The 22,696-nt window shown below is 39.5% G+C and overlaps 1 protein-coding gene across 4 annotated transcripts in view; it reads right to left on the reverse strand.

Annotated features, from left to right (window-relative positions):
* Positions 1-8,967: 8,967 nt before the first annotated feature.
* pam (peptidylglycine alpha-amidating monooxygenase) overlaps positions 8,968-22,696 on the reverse strand; it is a 262,485-nt gene continuing 248,756 nt past the window's right edge. For all 4 annotated transcript variants that reach the window (XM_080189068.1, XM_080189065.1, XM_080189066.1 and 1 more), the window contains 6 exons: positions 18,434-18,552; positions 16,748-16,847; positions 12,807-12,866; positions 12,144-12,347; positions 10,181-10,243; positions 8,968-9,865 (listed from right to left, as the gene is read on the reverse strand). In XM_080189068.1, coding sequence (XP_080045194.1) covers positions 9,681-9,865; positions 10,181-10,243; positions 12,144-12,347; positions 12,807-12,866; positions 16,748-16,847; positions 18,434-18,552 — 731 coding nt within the window. In that variant the 3' untranslated portion in view covers positions 8,968-9,680. The remainder of the gene's footprint in view (positions 9,866-10,180; positions 10,244-12,143; positions 12,348-12,806; positions 12,867-16,747; positions 16,848-18,433; positions 18,553-22,696) is intronic.

The raw sequence follows: 22,696 nt of genomic DNA on the forward strand, positions 1-22,696 counted from the left end.
AAGAGAGTACTGAGAAATCTACAAACAAGGATGAAAACTTTTGTAAAATCAAAGCACTACAGATGCCGGACATCTGAAATAAAAGCAGAAGAAAAAACTAAAAAACTCAGCAAATCTGGATGCATCTGAAGAGAGAGAAACAGAGTTAACATTTTGAATCTGAATGATTTCTTCAGGGCAGAGTAAATAATGAGTGGTCGAGTAGGAGTACACTGGAACCAACTCATAAATTTACCACACAAGGCCATTTGACCCATCATGTCTTTGCGAGCCTAGGAATTGCTATCCAGTCTAATTCCAATTTCCAGCACATCTGCACAATCAGTTATAACACTCCAAGTTCATATTCAAATACCTTTTTAATGCAGTGAGAGTTTCTGCTTCTACTATCCTTTGAGGCAATGAGTTCCAGACTCCAACCATTATTTTAAATCAATGGCTCTTGATTATCAACCTCTCTGCTCAGGAATTTGCCTCTTGTTAGTCATTCTATTATAATTTTATGCTTCAATTAATTCTCCTCACAGCCTCCTCTATTCTCAAGAAAGTAAACCCAGCTATCCAGTCCTTCCCCAGAGCTGAAATTCTCCGACAATGACATCATCCTTACTTATATTCAAGTCGAAACGCAACAAAATAATGAATGAGGTTTCAGCAGCAGATGAACTAGGAACATTGGAGTATGCCATTTAGCTTCTCGAGTTTGTTACACCATCATCTTGGATGATTAGTGACCTAATTCCATATCTGCCTTTGCCTCAGATACTTTAAAATTTGATTGAAATACATCAACCTCAAATTTAAAATTAACAATTTATCTAGCATCTTTCCAAACTTCTACCCCCCTTTGTAGAAGATTTTCTTAATTTCATTCCTGAAAGTCTAGCTTTAATTTCTAGATTATGCCAACTAGTCCTCGACTTCCCCAAAAAAGGAAATGGTTTTGATGAACTTTAACTGGTCCATTAATATCTTGACATGTCAATGAAATTATCCCTTAACCTTCTACATTTTAGGGAGTACAAAGCTAGTTTGTGCAATCTATTCTCAGAAATAACCTTTGGATTCTAGGAATCATTCCAGTAAATATGTACAACCCTCTCGCCAAAATAAACACATCTTTCCTGAGGTGGGCTTTCCAAACTGTTGAGGCAAGGTAGTGTCAGGGGAATTATGTGTTTTTTTTGTGAGAGCACATTATGAAGACCTACACCGTTTTAAAAAACACTCAATAAAAAAATCATAAATGAAATTCTTGAAATGTGTTTTGTGGTTTTTCTTGAAATACAGAGATTTTACCATGGCAGAAGAAAAGTCATAATTCTGGCAGCTTAATACCACTGTTGCATCCACAAAAATTGTGTGCATTGTACATGCTCAACTGCAAGGCCTGCTTTTTATGAACATACAGAATAGTAATACAACAATTGAAAATCAAGCATGCTTAGCTTAACCAGCTTGACAACTTCCATAGCCTTTCTAAAAAGTCTGGTTTTGAACTTGGACTTGACATTGTTGCTGAAGGTTTAAAATGTTCCTATTTCTTAAAAGGAGCAAGAAAATTAAAGCTTCAAAAAGTTATTTTTAATTGGGCTACTACAAATTCCATGTTTGACTCAAATATGTCCAGATGCAATTGACTCTTCTACTACAGAAAAATAGAACTGTTTCATTTTGCATATCCATGATCTGTTTTGTTAACAGAATATAGTACAGCTACTACAGATATCAGGAAATTCTTATATTACCTGCATTAATGGAGACGTCCAGGAGATGGCAATCTTTGAAAGCATAGCAAATGTAACATTTTATATACACTGCAGACATGTATAAAAGTCAATGCACCAAAGCAAATTCAAAACTAAAACTATTCTTAAAAAATAAAGATAATACGTTCTTTCAGAGAAACAGGAGCCGAAGTGGACTATTTGGCCCCCTCAATCCACCTTGCCCCCTCTTGACACCATTGTAGATCAAAAATCTAACTAACTCAGCCTCCACTGCTCTTTGAGATAGAGTGTTCTAAAGACTACAAGTGCTCAGAATATAAATCCCTCCTTATTCATAAACTGTGGCTCCAAGTTATGGATTTCCTCACAAGGAGAAAAGTCTTTGCAATTCTGAGTACCTTCTTTGACAAACCATCCCACTCCCCCAGAATCATATGTGCTTCATTAAGATCATCTTTTTTCTGAAGTCCAAAGGCCAAGCTGCTCAAAGTTTCCTCATGGGATAATCTCTTCATGCCAGGAATCAACCTTCTCTGAACTGCCTCCAATAGATAAGGAAATCAAAACTCTATGTAGTACTCCAGATGTAGTCTCACCAATGCCCTGAATAATTGTAACAAGACTTCCCAACTTCTATGCTCCATTCCCTTTGCAATATTAACCAACGTTTCATTTGCCTTCTGAATTATCTGCTGTACCTGTATGTTAATCTTTTGTGATTGAAGTACAAGAATACCCAGTAAAAGTAAAGTTTATTAGTCACAAATAGGCTTACATTAAAACTGCAATGAAGTTAGTGTGAAAATCCCCTAGTCACCACACGCTAGCACCTGGTTGGGTACACTGAGGGAGAATTTAGCATGGCCAATTCCCCTAACCAACACATCATTTGAATTATTGGAGGAAGCCACAGCACATGGAGGAAACCCATACAGACAGGGGAGAACATGCAGACTCCACACAGTGACCGAAGCAGTTGGCACTATGAGGCAGCAGTGCTAACTGCTGTGCCACCAAGCCCCCGAGATTCCTCTGTACCACAGTATGCTTCAATTAAATAATAATCTGCTTTTTTATTTTCCCTGCCAAAGTGTACAAGCTAACACTTTCCCACATTAAATTGCATCTGCCAAATTTTGCCCATTCACTTAACATTTCTGTATTCTTTTCCAAACTATTTTTGTCCTCCTCAACACCTGCTTTGCTACCTAGTTTTGTATCGTCATCAAATTTGGCTACAATAGATAGACGCTTTGTACAGTTATTAATATAGGCAGTAAATAGTTGAGACTCCAGCACTGATTTTCATGGAATCCTAATTGAAGTTTGCAAACCTGAAAATTACACATGCTATACATGCTAACATATTAGCCCCATATCACGAGCTTTTATCTTGTGTGGGCCATACTTTATGTGGGACCTTATTGAATGCACTTCAGCTAGATTCTCCTTTAATCAGCTTTCTTGTTACACCCTCAAAGGATTTGTATAAATTTGTCAAACATGATTTCCTTTTCCTAAAACCATGTTGATTCTGCTTGATTGGATGATTTTTAAAAAAAGTGTTTTGCTACTACTCCTTCAATAGTGAATTCAGGCATTTTTCTGTTGACAAATCTTAGCTAAATCAGATCCTTCCTTCTTGAATAGATGTGCTACGTTTATGTTTTTCCAACACACTGGAATTTAGGAACTCTGGAAGATAGTAATATATCTATCATCTCTGCAGCCATTTATTTTAGGATTGTAGGGTGCAGGCCATCAATTCTGGGGGACTTGTCAACCGTTAGACTTAGTTTATCTAGTAATTGTGATTGTTTTGAGTTCCTCCCTTTTCCCCCTTCATTTTCTACAATTCTTGGAATGCCTTTGTCTTTTACTCTGAAGATAGATACAAAATACTTGTTCAAAGTCTCTGCCATTTCCTTGTGTCTCATTATTAATCCATCACATCCTTTAAAGGACCAATGTTTACTCCAGCTACTTTTTTTTCTTTTACGTATTTATGGAAGTTCTGTTCACTCTTATACAAGTTTACTCTCATATTCTAATGTCTCCCCTTTTTTTAGTCAATGTTTTCTGCATTCTAAAAAAGTCCCATCTTCCAGCCTACCACTAATCTTTGCAGTATTGTACGTGTTTTCCTCCAATTTGGGGAGGCGATGGCCTAGTGGTATCAGCACTAGACCATTAATCCAGAAACTCAGCTAATGTTATGGGACCTGGGTTTGAATACCTATATAGCAGATGATGGAATTTGAATTCAATAAAAAATATATGGAATTAAGAATTGACTGATGAGCCATTGTCAATTGTCGGAAAAACTCATCTGATTCATTAATGTCCTTTAGAAAAGGAAATTTACCGTCTTTACCTTGTTTGGCCTACACGTGACTCCAGAGCCACAATATAGTTGACTCTCAACTGCCCTCAGGCAACTAGGGATAGGCAGTAAACGCTGGCCAGCCAGCGACACCTATATAAAGAACAAACAAAGAACAAAGAACAACCCAGCACGGGAAACAGGCCCTTCGGCCCAACGAGCCCACGCCGCCGCATCCTCCTACACCTACCCTGCCCTGCGTGTATGCGAGTGGAACCCCTAATTTAGCCAGATTCAGGGGAGAATGGTGTCAATTTGGTATACCAATCAGCCTAAGAGCACATCTTTGGGGTGTGGGAGGAAACCGGAGCACCTGGAGGAAACCCACGCAACCACAGGCAGAATGCACAAACTCCCAGACACAGGCCCAAATCCATGTATCTGCACAGCCAGCAGTGCTAGTCACTGAGCTGTTGCAGTGCCCGTCTACCGGTCCAGGATCAAGCACACACACCAACACGAAGTACTAGGCTACTCCCGGAACCTCCAAGAGCAGCCCATGCACGACCCACCGTGTGCATGCCCCTTGTTTGACAACAAAGTGGACCGCCACCTGCGGAATAAAAAGACAAAAACGTTAACATGTAAGTCTGCATTTCCGGTGTCGTCCCGAGGCTCTGACCCTATTTAATACCCCCTACTATAACCCTCCATCCTTGTTTCACTCATGCGTCTATCTAAGTAAACCTTAAACAAGTCCAACGTGCCTGCCTCCACCACCCTACTCGGTAGCGCGTTCCATACCCCCATGACCCTCTGCGTGAAGAACCTTCCTCTCATATCCAAATTATACTTCTCCCCCCTCACCCTTAGATCATGACCTCTCGTAATTGTACCCAGTCTAGGGAGCAGCCTATCACTATTGACTCTATCTATTCCCTTCAGTATCTTATATACCTCTATCATGTCTCCCCTTAATCTCCGTCTTTCCAAGGAGAAAAATCCCAGTTTCTCCAACCTTTCCTCGTAACTTAGTCCTTCCATGCCAGGCAACATCCTGGTAAACCTCCTCCACGCCCTCTCCAGAGTCTCCACGTCCTTCCGGTAGTAAGGTGACCAGAACTGGACGCAGTACTCCAAATGTGGTCTAACCAACGTTCTGTACAACTGAAGCATTAGACGGCAGCTCCTATACTCTATACCCCTTCCTATAAAGGCTAGCATTCCATAAGCTTTCCTCACAACCTTCTCTACTTGTGTTGCAACCTTCATAGACTTGTGAACCTGCACTCCCAGGTCCCTCTGTATTTCTATACTCCTAATCGGTCTACCTTTTATCACGTAGCTCCTCTCTGCATTATTCCTTCCAAAATGCATCACCTCGCATTTGTCAGGATTAAATTCCATCTGCCACCTATCTGCCCAATGTACCAACCTATCTATATCCTGGGGTATCACCTGACATTCCACCTCAGTATCCGCCAATCCTGCCATCTTGGTGTCATCAGCAAAGTTGCTGATCACACCACGTACGCTCTCTTCCAAGTCGTTTATGTATACAACGCACAAATAAATTTTTAAAAATTGATACTATTTTTAATTTCCTTAATACATCCTTCTTGCAATCTTTCTCAATGGAATATAGCTTTGTTAAATATGACTATCTATGGTCTTACCTTTTAACCCATCTTCCTAGTCCACTGGAGTTGTCTTCATTCCTTTGCAGATGACTTTATTTAAGTTTAATACACTAGTTTCAGACCCAGGTATCTCACCTTCAAACTGAACTCTTATCATGTTCTGATAATTTTTGCCCAGAGGATGCCTTACCATGAAATCATTCATTAATCTGGTCTCATTACAGTTGCCTGGTCTAAAACAGTCTGTTCCCTACTAGGTCTCCAGAACATATTGTTCCATGAAACTGTGCCAATTACACTTCATAAAATCACCTTGAAGGCCATCTTTGCCTGTTTCATTTGTCCAATCTATATAAAGGTTAAAATCACACAGTAAATGCACTTCCTTTTTTTTTTGCAAGCCCCATAATTTCTTGATGCATTCTCTGTCCTACAGGGGCCTGTATATTCCTATCAGTGAATTCTTTCCATGACTCTTTGGATGAACATCATAACAGCACAGTTCAAGTCTCATGCTTACTAGTCATGGACACTCTCAACAGTACATATAATTTCTCTTTTTCTATCCTACTGTGGCCAAAAGGGCAAAAGATGGTAGTTGCAAAGCATGATGGGATAGAATGGCCAAGTCTGGGTAGAGACTGAGACAAGCAGGCTGCAGCCCTCCATAAATATTAGACTGAGACAAGCGGGGCGCAGCTTTAGACCTTGGGAATAACTGGAAATGGGCCATCTCGAAGACAATGGACACACACTGTCAAACTTATTTGTTTACCCAAGAGGTGCCTTAACCCCTTATTTGGGAGGGAGGTATGTGACCTACACACCTCCAGAACACACAGGCATGGCTGCTTGGCACACACCCCAAAATCAGTGTGGTCAGGGTGATCGAACTCTGATCGATTAATTGGCAGTGATCCAGAGCCCACCCTAAAGAACACAAAATAATCAAAGGATAAAGGTGCTATGCGACAAACCACCAGCAGTGGCAACTCTAGAGACCAAATGCCATGAAGGACGACCCTGGACCAGAGGAGAAGGAGGAAGAACAGTTCAGATCCAGAAAAAGAGTATCAGACCAGACCAAAGACCAGACCATACTGAGGAGACTGCAGAGACCAACACATGGATACAGGCCAATATCCGCTTGGGTACCTGTCATCACTCAAGGTTAAGTTGAAGTCCAGTGTTAAGTTTGAATCTTGATCTGTAAAAGTAACTAACATAACTAATATTAGTTGTGTGAATGAATAAATGTTAATGTATTAAAAAGTCAATCGCAGTTCTTTGTCCACTGTATAAAGGTTAAAAAAAGTGTGGCAAGGCACATCAAATCCAGATCTTGTAAATCTTAAAAATCTCAATTAATGACTTATTCTTGGGTGCTATAAGGGAATACATGCCGAGTCTATAAAATATGCCTTCACAATTTAATTCCTTTAATCCAGATATCGTTCTGGTGAATCTGCACTGCAAACTCCAGGACTAATGTTTACGTGCTGCAAATGGGCCCAGAAATGATTGCACAATGGAGCTCTGTACAACTATAGTGTAACTTCCACCTCTTTGTACTCCACTCCCTTGAGATAAACACCAACATTCCATTAATATTTTTAAATGATTTTATATCTGTGCATTAGTTGTTAGCAATTTCTACACTTGAACTCCTAAAACTTGTCCACTTTTCCAGAGCTCCTAGCTTCTCATTCCTTATCCGAGATTACAGGGGGTTATTTTTATCTAACAAATGCTCCACTGATGGTGAAAAATATGACGATAGGCAGTTGAAAATTAAGAAAAAGGGTAACCAATCTCACATGGCTCACTCATTTTTGAGCAAGTAGTCGATGCTGAAATAGGAGGAACTATTTTGAAATATTTCATTTGTTGTTTTATGCTCATTGTAGGATCCCAACCGAATTCTGAAACAGCAGTGTACAGATTATGTACTGTACATGCTTTTCTGAGATGCTGGAAAAAGGATCAACCTGGATGTACTTAAAGACACCACCAGGATGTTGCAAAAATAAGAACTAAAGTGCAATGCTATTGAGTTTTGTCGGTATAGTTGTTTGAATAATTTGCCTGTCTCCCTAAAAAAACTTCCAATCAATTGCCATCAGTTCATTCGCCCTTCCATAATTGGATTGCCTTCTATGGCCCCTTCAAAAGAATACTTTAGACTTCATTTAAATGGTCCTTAAATGTATCTGGTGTTGAATGGTGATATCCAAGAGCCAATGGTGCTTGCCTGTGTTGTAATTTGATGCATCTCTTCGGATTGAAGCAACTCTCATGGCATATGCTGTGGCCAAGATTAGCTATGAGATTGGTTTTGGACTTTACCTTGACACACATTTTGGGTTCTACAAAATGGTCCTGTTTCTTCATATGACACTCATCCAGTATCCTTCAATTTGTAGTAGAAACCCAGAGAACTGAGTCTGCATGCTCAGGAACACAGTTAACTCTTGCAGCCTTAACTCCTTAATCAAATTTCATTTTCACCTCTGACTCCTTTTGTACCATGAGGTTAATTAATGAAGCATTATCGCCTAATTCAAACAAATCCGTCTTCTTCCTCTATATTTTCACTGCAAGATCATGTAGACTGGCTCCATCCATTTCTTTAAATCAGGTGCATTCCTTATTACTCATGTTAACCTGCTTCCTCCAGTGCCGTTGCCCTGTTAAGCAGTAGGTTTTATAAACTGCCAGTAAACCAGATCTGTCTTTCATTCAGTAATTTTCTGGCCCCTACACATCAAGGGCACTGGTCCCAGCTGAATCTAGGAATCTTAGGGGATAGGGCCTGCGAGGGATTGTGGTCAGTGCAAACTTGATGGGCCAAATGGCTTCCTTTTGCACTGTTGTATTCTATGAATTTAGGAATCTGGAAGTCTGGATTAATGATCCAGAGACAAGATTACAGATTTCATCATAGCAGCAAGGGAATTGAAATAAAGCTGGGATTAAAAAAAAACAAGCATCAGTACCATGAGCACAAAACTACCAAACTGTCATAAAAATCCATTTGATTTACTAATGTGCTTTGGGAAGCAAGTCCTTAACCGGCCTGTTGGAGGAGCGACTCCCTGAAATTGCACAGCAAGCGCTCAGCTGCATTCAAGAAGGTAGCTCACCATTACCTGTTCAAGGGGAATTAGGAATGGGTTAAATGCCAGCTTTGGCAAGGACACCCACACTCTGTAAATGAACACTGAAGCAGTTCCAACCTTGAGAATGTCTTAAACCCAGATGAATGATACCTGTGTAAAATGAGTAATGCTCGCGAACACTTTATTACACAAATTACATTCAGCGACTGAAAATAGTGTTCTGACAATATAACAATTTGCAACCCCCCAGAATTTAAGTATTTGACATTTACTTTGAATACATCAAAAATGATTTTTGCCGTAAATACAGAAACTTATTCTCTGTATATACAATTTTCTGTTCAGTAAACAGGACCATTATAGAGAGAAACTAAGACAAAAAGTAGCAGCCTTGCTTTTCTTTGTAGCATAATTGGACTACAGTAGACTAAGGATGCTTGATAGAGAAGGCACAATGTTACTTACAACCGGAAATATCAAACTAAAGTGCCAGACAGGACGGTAGCCAAATGCTACAGCTCAAGCAGAGAGAAGTGACTGACTCACCAACACAGGTTTATAGCTCCAGCAAGGTAAGGCAGTAACAATTAAAAATACTCATTATGGCCTAAAGCAGTAAATTTTGCTTCAGTATTCAGACAATACTTGGTCCCGAGAATTTAACCAACTTGATTGTTTAGATATGGCAGCGAAAAGCATGATATGAAACTCTCCCACAAATAAATAAAAACATACATGTTGTATAGCCAAAACAGATTAGTACAAGTTACTATCAAATACACATCCTGAATACATCTGCTTTTAGAGAAACAAAATGGGAACTCAATATACTATCATCATTATCAGAGCAAATCGGAATCAGCTTCTTTCAAGAGGATGAGGTGGTGGGTGCAAGTGGTGGTGCAGAATATTCTTCTGTTTCTGAGTCAGTGCCTTCTTCATCATCTTTTTCTTGATCGCTTCCTTCAGTACTCAATCTGTCAAAACCCTTCCGACTGTAACCTCTGTGGCTCGCAAAAAAGTTCCCCAAATTTAGTCCTCGGCTGCTTTTTCCTGTCAAGGATAATAAGATCTTGATTTCTGCTGGCTATGCAAGGAATATTTTTATATCCACTGTTTTTGTACCTACTATCCAACTTTGTTTAAACTGTTGTCATGGTATGTAATATATATTGACAGCAGTTATTTAATTCAAAACAGACATTTCAGTGTTACCAAATTTTCACTATGTAATTAAAAGCTGTGAAGTCGTATATTTAATAGTCTAGTTAGCAAAACGTGATGGCATATCCACAGCATCATCATGTGAGAAACGTAGGCAACAATAATTCTGGAAATAATTCTATACTCATTTTACAACTATCTTACCTCTAAGCCTCCCCAAAATTCCTCCTGATGACTGTATTGACTCCAATTTGCTGTCAGGATCCTCTATAAAGACAGAAGAAAACATGTCAGTCTACTGTTTTTAAGAAACAATTTTGTATATTTCTGGGAGGATTTATTTACAATGGCAGCTCAGCAAAAATAAATGAAATGCAGTACAAACTTCTTTTAAACTAAAAACAGAAAGTACGTGGGACAGATCATCAGCATTGGTGGTGGAACAAGAAACCTTAAAAGGTTTCTTGTCAACGCATGGGATTAAATGTACCAAAGGAATTACTATAGATAGATGGATTAGATGGACCAAAAGACTTCTCCCTCTTAAAAATGTGACTGAGTAGTTTCTGGTAAGCTGATAAAGTATTAAGTGCCGTGTTAGTCCCGTATACTCTGTTCAGAAAATGTGCCTTTGTTTCTCGTCTCAATCTTTAAACAACGTGCTACTTTGGATTTGCATGAGATATTCAATATCCAACATCAACCTTGCGAGAGATTGCTGAATTAGTGAAGGAATGACTCTCAGAACTAAAATGGAGATTTAACACAAGGTCCTTCCAGTCTTGGCTAAATTTGAACACAAGTTTCAAAGGGGTTTGCTGCCATGTCTGTCCTTGTTTGGGGTTGACATCTACTCAAGGTTGTGAATTTCTGCCATGGGTTTTCATGTGACAGACCAAGGCAGATTCGCAACCCCCAGATTTTTGAACCCTTGGGCAGGATGTTCCATGAGTTAGTGGTATTCGGAATGCACAAATTGATTCCTTTCCTTTCTTTCTCTGTCATCATTGCCTCAAAGATGTGATGCAGTTTGATGGACAAGTTTCCAGTATTATGAACGACTGGTGGCAAACTCCTCCCAGTCATTAATTTCAATGTGGTCATGCTTCAATAAAAGTTTCAGGGTGCCTTTGAAGATTTTCTTTGTCCTCCTTGGAACAGGGGACATGATCTTTGGCCACCTGTGAGACAGCATCCAGTCCACTAAAGTTGATTCTGCAGTTTTGTCTAGATACTTGTGGAGCTGGCTTCAAGAAGAATACTAGCAACTGTTAAATAGTTCTCCCATTGAACCTTGAAACACTACTGATCTGAATTTCTGCTGTGCTCTTTTAAATCACTGATGCAGTCTAAATTTTCACGTAGTACAAGAGTGTGAAGATAACTGCTCTGTTCACTAAGACTTTTGCTGATTCGCGGAGATCTTTGTTCTCAAACTCTTGCTGCCTTAAATTTGTATAAGGCAGAGCTGGCACAGCTGATCTGGTACTGGATCACCTCGTCAATGCTGGCCTTTTGAGAGACGTGGCTGCCAGGACATGGGCAGTAGAATATTTAGATGATGAGATATAAGTTGACATACGAGTTTTGTTGTGGAAATATTCAAGGATAAGCTATGTTTCTTAGAATTAAAAAAAATCAAGAGTGGCTTTCAAATCTGGTGCAGAGTGGGCAAGGACATCACAGTCATCTACAAACTGTAGATTATGTATATCGATGGTCGTCAATTTAGATTTGGTGTGGAGGTGACTGAGATTAAATAGGCTCATTTAACACTGACACAGGAGGGTAGTTGATCTTTGATGAGGTGAATATCCACAGTCAGATAGATAGTAAATACAACCTTGCTTGACCCTGCTCTAGATTTTGAAGACATTTATTTCACTTCTCCTACTCAAGATAGTTGTAGTATGAGACAATGATGGATTGTGAAGAAGTTTCTTGGGCATTCAAATACTTTGGTCATGTCAAAGGGAATAGACTGCACTTGAGCTCACCGTTTCCTCAATGATTTTTTTGTATGCCAACAAATGTGTGTACATACATATGATGCATTTTGTATGTAACATACATCTGTGTTGCAGTTTAATGCAAGTAAATAAAAACAATGTTCGAACTTAAGTTCCAGCTAAAAGAAAGAATTTACATCATGAATCATATTTTGTACCTCCATAAATCTTGCCCTTTCGCCAGTGGATGAAAACTCCAATTCCTACTAACATCACAACAGGAACGATGAGCAGTAATGTAATAAGCACTGGAGAAACTGCAGTACTCGACTGTTTGAGAACGCTCTTGCTTTTCTGCTTCTCCAACACATCAGGTGCTCTCATCTTGCCTTCTATTTCTGCTTCCAGGAATGTTTCAGTCGCTTAAAATTGAAAAGAAATATTAAAAGGAATAGTTATTATTAAACTCTGCATGCCAAGTAATTTATTAGAATTCAAGTGCCCAATAATTCTGATACATACTTGCAAAAATTAATATTTCAGGTAGATAAGTTTGCTTCAATAGTCAATAGATCCAATTACTTAAACCTTGTCTGTTGACATTGTATAATATTTTACATTTAAAAACTTGCATTCATATGGTACCTTTCATGATAATAGCATGCCCCAAAGCACTTCACAGCCAATTAAATATTTTTGAAGAGCAGTCACTATTATAACATACAGCATCATGACAATGACCAGATAATATTTTTGTGATGGTGGTTTAAAGATAAATATTGGCTAGGAGACCAGGGATAACACATCTGCACTTGGAAAATAGAACAGCTTCTTCTTTGCAACGAAACACTTGCACCAAAAGATATTACAGACACACTTACCATCAATCTCATGCAACTCCATGCCAGGTCCAGCTTTCTTTACTGAACGGTGCTCAGCTTCTGAAATAAAATGTTAAAATAAGATGCTGTTGGATTAAACTTTTGAAGGGAATTAAGTTCCAATGTTTTCCCCACATTCCTACAAATATTAATGTAAGTTAACATCTCCAAATTACAAATAAATAGAAACAAAACATATGTGGATCATTCAAGCAATAATTTACATCATCATTATGTGTTCATGAGACTAACGGACAAAGGAAATCCTACCATTACTGAATCTCAGATTGATTCCGTCTTAGGTGTCATCCTTGAGCTGTATAAATGCAAGGCTAAGAATTATTTTGAAATGACACCAAGGTATGATTGTATGTGTCATCCAGGAAAGCTGCACACTTCTGAAACTACTGAGATGTCTTTCACACTCCAATGAAACTCTTGTGCCAACTTAATAACAAAATACATTATTATTTTATCTTTGATATAGATGCAAGCCATAATCAGACAAAAACATAATAATTTAGAGAAGTTTCAGCATATCAGACCAAAGAGGATAAAGCCACAGCTGCTGGTGGTTGGGAGATTACAGAAAAGGAACAAAGTTCAGCAGTATTGAAAAAGCTTATAGAGAGGGAGGAGTGAGGTTGTGGAGTGATTTAAACAGTCCCATTCAGCTGCTCAATAGACAGGCAGCTGTGAAATGGCTACAGAGTCCATGGAAGTTGAGGAGAAGAAAACACCATGGTTACAGTTATTGAGCATGTGATCTGTGACTTTGGTTACAGCAAATTCAGTTTTATAGTAGGTGTCAGAAGCTGAAGATGCCAGAAGCTGTAATGGAGAGATCCAAATATGGAAATGCATAAAAAAGAAACAGAACTGGAAAATATGGCACATTCAAGGACTCTGAAGAGGAAAGGAAGGCTAGAATTGGGAATTTGTTTGTAAATACAGGGGAGTTAAGGGTAGGTTTTGGGAGTCACAGGATGTTGTTGTGGAGGCAGAGGGCATGACTGCAGTAGTAAATGCGTACTTTGTACCTGTCTTCAGTACAGAAGAGGATGCTGTCCGTGTGGTAATAAAGGAGGGAGTGGCAATATCCTTGTGATTTAGAGGAGGTACTTAAAAGATTGACTGTCCTCGAAATAGAAATACCATCCTCTTTGGATTGGCTGCATCCTAAGTTACTGAAGGAATTAAGGGTAGAAATTGCAGAGGCTCTGGTAGCAATCTTTCAGTCTTAGACATGATAGTCGTGTAAGGAGCCCTTGGCAAATGTTACGTACTTGCTCAAAAAAAGGGAAGATTGATAAACCTAGTAGCTACAGGCCAGTGAGCCCAAGGCCGATGATAAGGAAACTTGTAGAAACCATAATCTGAGACAAAATGAATTGCCATATGGAAAACTATAGACTAACGAATGAACATTAGTACAAATTTGCTAAAGCAAATTCATGTTTGAATAACTTAATGAAGCATCTCGAAGTAATAAAGAGCTGACAAGGATATTGCTATTTCTGCTGTGTATATGGACTCCATGAGCATTTGGCCAAGTACCAGGTGATAAACCTGTGAGCAAATTAAAGTTCATGGGATTAAAAGGACAAGGTGAGTATGGATACAAAATTGGCTTAGGAATAGAAAGCAAGAATAATAATGAACAGTTGCTTTTCTGTCTAAGGGAAGTATACTGGTATTCACTTAGTCAGCATCAGAATCAGCAGTCCTTTTCACATATATCAATGACCTGAATTTGGGCATACAGGTATAAATACAAAGTTAGCAATGGGCACAAAACTGAGAAATGCAGTAAACAGAGGAAGTTGGTAATAGACCTCAGGAGGATATAGAGAGATTAGTGGAATTACACATGCAGCAAAAGCAATTTAATATAGATATGTGAAAAGTGACACATTTTGGTCAGAACAATGAGAGGCAACATGGACATGTTGCAATAATACATAGACCTTTGAGGTGGCAGGGCATATTGAAAAAACATGCTTAAAAATCAGAATCCCTACAGTGCAGGAGGCGGCCATATGGCTCATTGAGCCTGCACCAACAACAATCCAACCCAGACCCTATCTGTGTAACCCCACGTATTAACCATTAATCCTTCTGACACTAAGGGTCAATTTGGCAAGGCCAATCCATCTAACCTGCACATCTTTGGACTGTGGGAGGAAACCGGAGCACCCGGAGGAAATCCACATAGACATGAAGAGAACATGCAAACTCCACACAGACAGTGACCCAAGGCTGGAATTGAACCCGGGTCCCCGGCCCTGAGGCAACAGTGCTAACCACTGTCCCACCATGCCGCCCCAAAAATATGGGACCTCAGGTTTCACTAGTGGTGTACAAAAACAACTGAGTTATGTTGAGTATTTATTAAACATTAGCTGTTCCTCGGCTAGACCATGGTGTTAAATTCTGGGGACCACAGTTTCAGAAGGATGTTGAGGTTTTAGACAGGACACAGAACAGATTTATTAGGGTAATACCAAGATGAGGGACTTTAGTTGTGTGGAGACACTGAAGAAGCTATGGGTTGTTTTCATTAGAGTGGAGAAGGTTCAGAGGAAATTAGATGTTGGTATTCAAAATCATGTATAGTTTTTGATGGCAAAGAAGGAGAAAAAAGTTTCCAGTGGCAGAAGAGCCAAAGGACACATATTTTAAGGTGATTGGTAAAAGGACCATAGGCAACGAGGATATTGTTGGTGTTGTAATTTGGAATGCACTGCCTGAAAAGGTGGTGGAAGCAGATAACTTTCAAAGCATAATTAGACAATGAAAGGGAAAATAAATTTAGAAGGCTACTGGGGGAAAGTGCAGGGCAGTGGGATTGATTGGATAGAAATACCAAAGAGCTGACAAGGACAGAATGGATCAAATGGCCTCCTTCTGCACTGTATCATTCTATGAATTTATGAAATCAGAATAGTAATCCTATCATACTGGCTTCTCTACTATACGACTGAGATAAATGAACAGAAACATCAGAGATAAAGCCACTGTTTCAGAACTGCAATATAAAGCTCTGATTAAGCCACAACTCAACTATTACATCCAGTTCTGGTCACCACATTAGGAAGAACATGAGGGTCCCTGAGAAGCTGTAGAGGAGATTTATCAGATCGGTTCCAGGAATGAAGGATTTTAGCTACAAGGTTAATTTGGAAGAGCTGGGATTGCTCTCCTCGCAGTAAAGGAGATTGAGGTCCGATTTGATAAAGGTGCACAGGGTTATGGCAGGTTTAGATGGAGTAGACTTTAAAACAAAAAAAACAAAATCGCTCCCACTGGCTGATTCTATGAGGACAAGGGGAACAAAGATTTTGCAGAGGGAATGTGAGGAAGATCCATTTTACGCAGCAAGTGTTAATGACCTGGAACTAGCTGCCTATGATAATAGTGGCAGTAGAGGCAATGAGTGGTTTCAACAGCTTGAAAGAAATAAACCTGCATGATTACAGGATAGTATTGGGGTGGGGGGGGGGAGGAAGGAAGGAAGGAAGGAAGGATCCTGGCTGGACTGTCCTACAGAGCACCTCAGGCATGATCTCAATGGATTGAATAGCCTTCTTAACCATATGAATCTCTGACCTATCACTACTATGATTGTGGATGTGATGATATGTCACCACAGTACATACACTATCCAGATCATAGCAACCAACTTAATTCAGAGCACATTTGAAGGTCTATGGTCTAAATTCCTCATATTTGACAGGCAGCACGACCTATAATTGTCACTTAGTGCATTGGTAAGAGGTGATTTAAAACTGAAGCTTTAAAATAAATAATAAAATGGTGATTTATTGTAACTATTTTTCAAACTAATGCTTTGATCATAAACTGACATTTCAGGAGAAAATATACACACTACAGTGAAAATAAAATGAGATGCAAATAAAATGAATCAACTAAAAACTTACTTTCTGCTGGTACAAATTTCCAGACTGTTTTCGCTTGAACATCCCCAACATATATAGTTTTATCATCTGCTGCAACAATGTCATGTGGCATCAAGAAGTTCTTGAGTAAACAAATAAATCCACGTTAACTTGCATATATTTGTTAATTTGCATACTTAATTCTTCTCACATACTTGCAAAGGAAGAAAATGCAACATTCCATTATTCTGAAATTACCAAGACGTATCAAGACATTATCTGAAATACAAAATTGCTCTTCTTTGTTGGTTTTCTGTCTTTCACAAACTCCAATCTGCCTAAAGGTCTGCTGCATGAATATGTGCTGCACTGAGTCATGCTTATACATAAGTAGTTTTCACTGATCTACATTGGCACCCAGTCTCCAACACAGTCAACTTTAAAACCCTGATCTTCATTGTCAAATTCTGGGATTTCTCATTGTGCTACAATGGTAAGATTTTGGTTTAATTCATATTAAAAATAGTACTATTCGGGTCATAAAGGTTACTTTTTTTGGAGCAACATAGGTCAAAACGTATGTTAGAATTCAATTAGAGCACTTGATCCAAAATATTTCCAAATGAAGTTAACTTAGATGCTGCTGTGAATACTAAAGGCATTATAACTGCAAAATGTCCTTGGGATGATGTGTTCCTTTGAGCTTATTGTAGGGTAGTTGCCAAAAATTCACTTCCACAAGGCAGGAAGAGAGGTGACTAGTAAGAGAAGTTATGCCACCAATGAGATAATGGGATACACGTATGTATATGCAGGAAAGTGAACTGATAGAAAAGTTGGTGGGATTTGATTACAACTGCTACTTAATGGCCCAGATCTTGTGGCCAGTTTGGAAGCATAGGGGTTTGCTGCTAACCCCATGTTAAAATACGAGCCACCTTTTCTGTAAGATGCAGTGGATGCTTGCTCTCATTGCTGTAGCATGGATTCAATGTCAAAATGAATGGAGTGGTGCAAGGGCACAATGCATTGTGAAGGAAGCCATGCACGCCCCCCCACCTTTAAACATGAGATCCATTTTCAGCTCAACAGCAGGTAGGTTTTTCTTGATTCTTCTCAACTTTTTTTGCTGACTTATTTTTAATTATAGCTCCTTCCCACACCCTTGAAGAGAAAACACTCCAATCAATTGCTGTTTCTGACATTGATGAGACTGAGGAATTGGCATTGGAGGCAAGAGAGCACGAAGTTTTTCAGGAGGAAGGCGAACTGGGACGTGCAGAGAGCACCTGGAGATGCAGCAGTGTTGGTTTAAAGGATGTACTCATGAACAGGTTCTGCACCTGCTAGCAGCAGCTCTAAAAGTCAATATAAAAGTGGGCAACTTCTGGGCAATCAGCTCAAATTCCTGACTGACATTTCCCAGTGGAACAACAATCCTCTGGAATCCATTAAGGAGCATTTCAATTTCTGGATTTGAACACAAGTGGCCCCTCTGAAAGTTGCAATACTATAATGGTCCTCAATAGCAGTGAACCTCTCAGTGTTTGCTGCAATTAGGACAACAAGGATCTAGACCAAAACATTTATTTGCTGTGTGTAAAATAAGACAGCTGATGCTTTTTATGAAATTCAACAGTAATGTTAGGACACAAAATGATTTTTGTACCATGTTATTTCTGGTTTGCAATGCTCACAGTAGAAGTTTGTTTTCGTTAATCCGAATACCTGTTTGGTTGGTTTGAAGATGTCCAGTAATTCCCCAGTCGTAAAGTTCAGAACAAATCCTTGAACTGGTACTCCTTTGCCAACAAGAGCTTCACCATTTACTGCATATAACTGACCACCTAAAACAGAATTACATAATAAATTGCCATTAATACCTATGTGCAACAAAGGATGAATCTGACCATACATTTAGTTCTGCAAATTTGGTTCTAAAGGTTATGAAGGTCTTTTCCTCACTGATATTTATTTCAGGCAATTTTGTAATGAGTCCTTAATGTAGGCAAATAGTTCCGAACCATTTATATGCCACGACACACTTTAATACACTCAAACATTTTGAGGCACACCTCCGAATTCTCCAACTGAACTGTCCTCTAGTAAGAGCTTCATTATCAATAAAATCTTCTAAAAACTATCAAGCCACCATCTAACACAACTTTCATTAGTTTAAGTTTACAATGAAAAGCTTCTCACCAGTTGCAAGTCAAATAAACATTTTTTATTGAAAATGATGTACACAAGTTAAAAATGTTTTCCATTAAAGATTTAAACTGTTTTCAGTTTTAAGTCTGTATTTCAATGCGGAAATTCATGAATGAAGGATATATTGTGAGCAGCATCTTACTGACAATATTAATGTGAAACCTGGGCCTGCCTGTGAGCAAAATGTCTTGAACCAGGGAGAAACTGATGACGGGGCGACTCGCAAGTCTTGCTCCACTAACAGACACTTCCTCCTTTCGATCTTCACAAAAGCTGGTGTTGAGAACAGCAACTCACACAAGTAGGTTGTAGGAAATGACAAGAGTACTGCCATAGCATGATCTGAAATAAATGTATATTCTTGTCCAGGAAGCAACCAAAATGCATCGGCGGCTCGCTGCACATTTCAGTTTCAGTGTACGATACATCCTGAGCCTTGCAAATTCCTCTTGTTCTTTTAATGACAATGTCTTTGATGATTCCAAAATAAGTGAACTAAATTAATCATGCACCCAGCCAAAGTCTTTCATATTCATGGAGGGGAAGTAATATTTGAATTTCTCTTGTAATGTTTTAAGATGTGTGGAGATGAGGTTGAATATGATTTTGCAAATGCCAGCTTGAACATCTCAATTGACCTATTTGCTGCTTTTTCCTGCCATAGGGACAGTTTTGACCTGAAGCCTTGAAGCTCATCAGTGGCAGTCAGCATCTTTTCATTTTTCCCCATGTATTTTAGCATTCAGCTCATTCAAATGGCTGAATATATTTGAAAGATATGCACCCATCAAGAATTATCACATATTAAATATTGGTGTGGCAATTCATGCAGAGATGAAAACTCTAATGGAGCTCATATACATGAGGGGTCCTTCCCCTGAAACAATCACAGCACTTGAGTGCATGAGTAAACCCTGGCACTCAGCTCCCAACTCTACACAAAATAGCAAACAAGCGCAATTTCAAAGGATGTGACTTCACATAATTCATGACTTTCGCTGTTTGGTCTAACAGTGCAGTTAATTTAGCTGGCGTTGTTTTAGCAACAAAGATTTCACGGTGCAAGATACAGTCACTGACTTTGATGTAGGATTCTGTTCTTTCACCTGACTCATGGACCCTTTGACTTTTCCATGGAAGCTGCTCCGTCCGTGCAGATACTATTGCACTTGGTCCAGACAAGATTTTCCTTCAGGTAAGCAATTGTGACACAAAACCGTTCCTCTCTGGTCACATGATGATGCAATTATTTGCAAAACACTAAATTCAGTTTGACAGTACCCCTAACACCGTACCTGACATTGTCTAAGAGCTGGCAACGTCCAATGATATCTGTGGAGTCATTAATCTGCAGCACAAATGCTCCACTTACTTCTACTTTCTCCTGAAGCGCCTGTTCAATAACAACTGAAACTTTTGTCAATACAATGTTTGATTGTTATATCAGAAAAAGGAACTTTGTCCATTTCTTTGGCAGTGTCAGTTCCCAACATTACTTTCACATGGTGGAAGAATTGGAACTTTGGCAGTGGTATGCAGGTTTTTCAATTTCACTATCAGCTTAGCAACCAGGTAACTCGCTTCTTGCGCATCATCTGAAACCCACACACCCCATATGTTGATTCTGCTTCACATTTCGTTCTCTCAGGTGCTTGAAGTACTGATGCCCTTGCTGGAGAGTCAATGGCATTTTGATTTGAAATGACACCTCAACTTAATTGGTATCACTGCAGTGTTTGAGAGCTTTTCCCTGAAGACTCGGCATTCAGGGACAGGGCAAGAGGCATCACCATTCCACCAAAATCCAAAGGCCATAGAGTTGCTGCTATATTGTCTGTGTACAAACTTTGCAACTTGTGCCTGAGGCTGCTTTATTTCAGCCACACCTGATTCAGAGTGGGATTCTTCATTTCTCTAGGAACTCCTCCGTGGCAAACTGCAGTCACAGTAAGAAGTCTGACAGCACCAGGTTTAAGTCCAACCGATTTATTTGATAGTGATATATCAAATAAATTGGTTGGACTTAAACCTAGTGCTGTCAGACTTCTTACTGTGTTTATCCCAGTCCAACGCCGGCATCGCCACATCAAAACTGTAGTCAAACACATTCCGCTACACAATAATTGCCCTCAAGCATCAACTGACAAACAAAATTTCAGCTCTTTGGCCATGCCAAGCAGAACAGTACTGCTCCAAAGGTGTACCCCTGCCCCAACTCTCCACAGCACAAAGGTTGCCTTCTCAGATCTTCATGTTTCTCTTGGACTACTGGGACTTCTCCCAAGTCCACTTCACTGGAGGTCTGCTCCTCACATCCCTTTCTGATTTCAGCTGGTTCTTCTTTTCTTAGCTTCATTGGTTCCTGGTTTGATCTCTTTTTTCTTCCATTACTGGAATGTAATTTTTCCACTTCTCTGTGTACTTTCTTCCATTTCACTTCTCCCAGGGCTTTTGCATCTTGTTTGAGTCTTAGCATACAGGGCCTTAGTCTTCAAACATACAGGGCCTTAATCTCCAAGTCCTAAGGAACCTTCGGTCTCCCACGGGTTCACCTTGCCGGACATAACGTATGCCTGGTTCTTTCCCAGCCGGCACAAGCGCGGGAGGCTTAAAGCCCATTGAGACTTGGAGATGTCAATCACTGAGCTGAAGACAAAGGTTAGTTTTAGCTTATTTACATGAAATTTGAATAATTTTCAATCTTATTCTGCAGCACACTGGGAGACCTTCATGGCACACCAATATGTTGCGGCACGCCAGTTGGGAACCACTAACGTAGCCTGCCCAAAACCAATGAACTAATACACCAGAATGGGACAATAAAATATTTCCTTTAAAATTATTATACGAATCGTTGGTTTTTGGATGCATGTAGCTTTAAGTTACTCACACAGCTGTTTTTAAAATAGTTATGATCTAGCACATGAAGTGCTCTTAATTTTGTTTTTTCTCCCTGTCTGAGGGTCTGGATGATATTGGAAAGGCCGCATTCATTTACTTGTCCTAAAGATAGTGGGTCATCTTCATGAACCTTTGCAATGCAGTTACGCTCAGTCATATAATTTCTTTAATGTATGCTAATAGCAGGTTTGCTACACAGGCACTCAAAGAACAAGAACAAAGAAAATTACAGCATAGGAATAGGCCCTTTGGCCCTCCAAGCCTGCACTGACCATGTTGCCCGACTGAACTAAAGTCCTACTCTTCCGGGAACTATATCCCTCTCTTCCCATCCTATTCATGTATTTGTCCAGATGCCCCTTAAAACTAATTATCATATGTGCTTCTACTTTGCCAACGAGTTCCAGGCACCCACTGCTCTCTGTGTAAAAAACTTGCCTCTTACATCTCCTTTAAACCTTGTCCCTCACACTTTAAACTTATGTCCCTAGCAATTGACTCTTCCACCCTGGGAAAAAGCTTTTGACTATCCACTCTGTCCATGCCCCCCCATAATCTTGTACTTCTGTCAGATCGCCCTTCAATTGCTGTCGTTCCAGTGAGAACAAACCAAGTCTCTTCAACCTCTCCTCATAGCTAATGTTCTCCATACCGACAACATTCTGGTAAATCTTTTCTGTACCCTCTCCAAAGCTTCCACATCTTTCTGGTAGTGTGGCGACCAGAATTGAACACTATATTCCAAGTGCGATCCAACTAAGGTTCTATTGCTCATGATGTGATTAACAATGCCCTTTCTTAACAGCAGAGACACTGAACCAATTCATGCCCAATGTATGATTACACAATATACCTAGTCATTATAGGCTACAAAATGTA

This window comes from Carcharhinus amblyrhynchos, chromosome 5, assembly GCF_965287045.1.
Source record: "Carcharhinus amblyrhynchos chromosome 5, sCarAmb.v2.hapA, whole genome shotgun sequence".
In the NCBI taxonomy this organism is placed as follows: domain Eukaryota; kingdom Metazoa; phylum Chordata; class Chondrichthyes; order Carcharhiniformes; family Carcharhinidae; genus Carcharhinus; species Carcharhinus amblyrhynchos.